The 1,759-nt window shown below is 50.8% G+C and overlaps 1 protein-coding gene across 1 annotated transcript; it reads left to right on the top strand.

Moving 5' to 3' along the window:
- The first annotated feature begins 308 nt into the window (after nt 1-308).
- Nucleotides 309-1,477, top strand: LOC143855757 (uncharacterized). Its single transcript, XM_077365827.1, has 2 exons — nt 309-1,016; nt 1,439-1,477. The coding sequence occupies exons 1-2, from the start codon at nt 309-311 to the stop codon at nt 1,475-1,477; spliced, it is 747 nt and encodes a 248-aa protein (XP_077221942.1).
- Nucleotides 1,478-1,759: the final 282 nt, after the last annotated feature.

Below are 1,759 nucleotides of genomic sequence, written 5' to 3'. Positions count from 1 at the left end.
CGGGTGCCAGGTCTAATGACTTCCGTCGGGCTGTAGCTCGACAAAACCCGCACTCACTGGCAGACCTCATGGCCGGGGCAGAGGAGTATATAACGGTGGAAGAGACACTGGCAGCTCTTAATTCAAATCGGAGGATAACCTCTGAAGAGAAGAATCCCCCCAAGCAGCGCAGGGAGGATAAACCTCCCAGAAGAGAGAAGTCTCCACTTCCGCAAAGAAGAGGAGAGAACTTCACACCCCTCAACACCTCCAGAAAACATATATTGGCTGCGATCAGCGAAGAGGAATTCGTGAAGTAGCCTGCTAGAATGATCTCCAAAGGAAACAGGAGAGATCCCTCAAAATACTGTCGGTTCCATAAGGACCACGGTCACGACACAGATGAGTGTTGGCAGCTCAAAGAGGAAATTGAACAGCTGATCGACCGGGGTTATTTGAAAAAGTATATCCGAACTGACGGCCGCAAGCAAGAGCACAGGGAAAAGAGCCCCCGAGGCCGCAGCCCTCGAAGATCACAGCTGCCCCCTGCTCGGAACAAAACTCCTCAGCCGCCCAGTACGCAGCCAGAGGCGCCTCGATCTCAGCCAAGGGGTGTCATTGGTACAATCATGGGTGGCCCTGCCGCTGGGGGCACGTCCTCCGCTGCCCGCAAAGCGTATGCACGACGGATCAACGCCGTGCACACGACCAGCAAGAAAATAAGAACAGAGAATGAGATCTCCTTCTCAGATGCAGATTTGGACAACCTCATACTGCCTCACGACGATGCACTGGTTGTAACCATGCTCGTCGCCAACTGGGAAGTAAAGAAAATCCTCATTGACAACAGCAGTTCGGCGGATATCATGTACTATCACGCCTTTCAGAAGATGATGATAGGAGACGACTGCCTGAAGCCGGCAAGTTCAGACCTGTTTGACTTCTCCGGAGAGGTGGTGAAAGTAGAGGGGCAAATTGAGCTCCCAGTACTTGTCGGAGAGCCACCTTGCCAAGCGTTCACCATGGTCAACTTCCTGGTAGTAAGGGCCACTTCGGTCTATAATGCTATCCTGGGACGGCCTGGCCAGAACCTGATTCGTGCAGTGGCTTCGGCCTACCACCAAAAGATGAAGTTCATAACGCCCAATGGCGTGGGGGAATTTCGAGGAGATCAACCTCAATCCAGGGAGTGCTATGCGATGGCACTCATAGGCAAAAATGCAGTGGAATAACTACCAATCGAACTACTCGATGTAAGGGACGAACTCAGGGGGACTCAACCCACTGAAGACCTCATCTCCATTCCGCTGTGCCCAGAAGATAAGGAGAAAGTCGCTCTGATCGGTTCCTCTCTCAGCAGCAGCACTCAGCACCAACTCACTAAGTCAAATCGTCCTGCATGAAAGGTGATTTTGTAAATTAAATTTATGTTAATATGAATAATATAATCTTTTTGCAGACTCAGTCTCCCTCTTGTATCTGGAAACCCAGTTCATAAAACGTGGGTACTCTCTGGAAACCCAGTTCATAAAACTTGGGTACTCTTTGGAAACCCAGTTCATAAAACTTGGGTACTCTGGAAACCCAGTTCACTAAAACTCGGGTACTCTGGAAACCCAGTTCGCTAAAACTGGGTACTCGCTGCTTGGTTCGCCACGGCTCGTCTCCGCAAAGATCGGGAGCCCACTCCTGGTCCGAAACCAGCCCGGATGCAAAAACTAACGCCGCCTGGAAACCCAGTTCACTAAAACTTGGGTACTCTGGAAACCTAGTTCACTAA

The sequence above is a fragment of the Tasmannia lanceolata genome, unplaced genomic scaffold, assembly GCF_043159265.1.
Source record: "Tasmannia lanceolata isolate RefF3 unplaced genomic scaffold, GAP_Taslan_0.1 ptg000023l, whole genome shotgun sequence".
Lineage (NCBI taxonomy): Eukaryota > Viridiplantae > Streptophyta > Magnoliopsida > Canellales > Winteraceae > Tasmannia > Tasmannia lanceolata.
The sequence above is the reverse complement of the archived record's forward strand: the minus strand, read 5'-3'. Positions and strand labels throughout refer to the sequence as shown.

What these genes read in the sequence shown, in the direction of transcription:
- LOC143855757 (XM_077365827.1), top strand. Translation starts at nt 309, where the DNA reads ATGATCTCCAAAGGAAACAGGAGAGATCCCTCAAAATACTGTCGGTTC. An exon ending in TCACCATGGTCAACTTCCTG is followed by an intron (nt 1,017 to 1,438) that starts GTAGTAAGGGCC and finishes ATCTTTTTGCAG; the next exon opens with ACTCAGTCTCCCTCTTGTAT.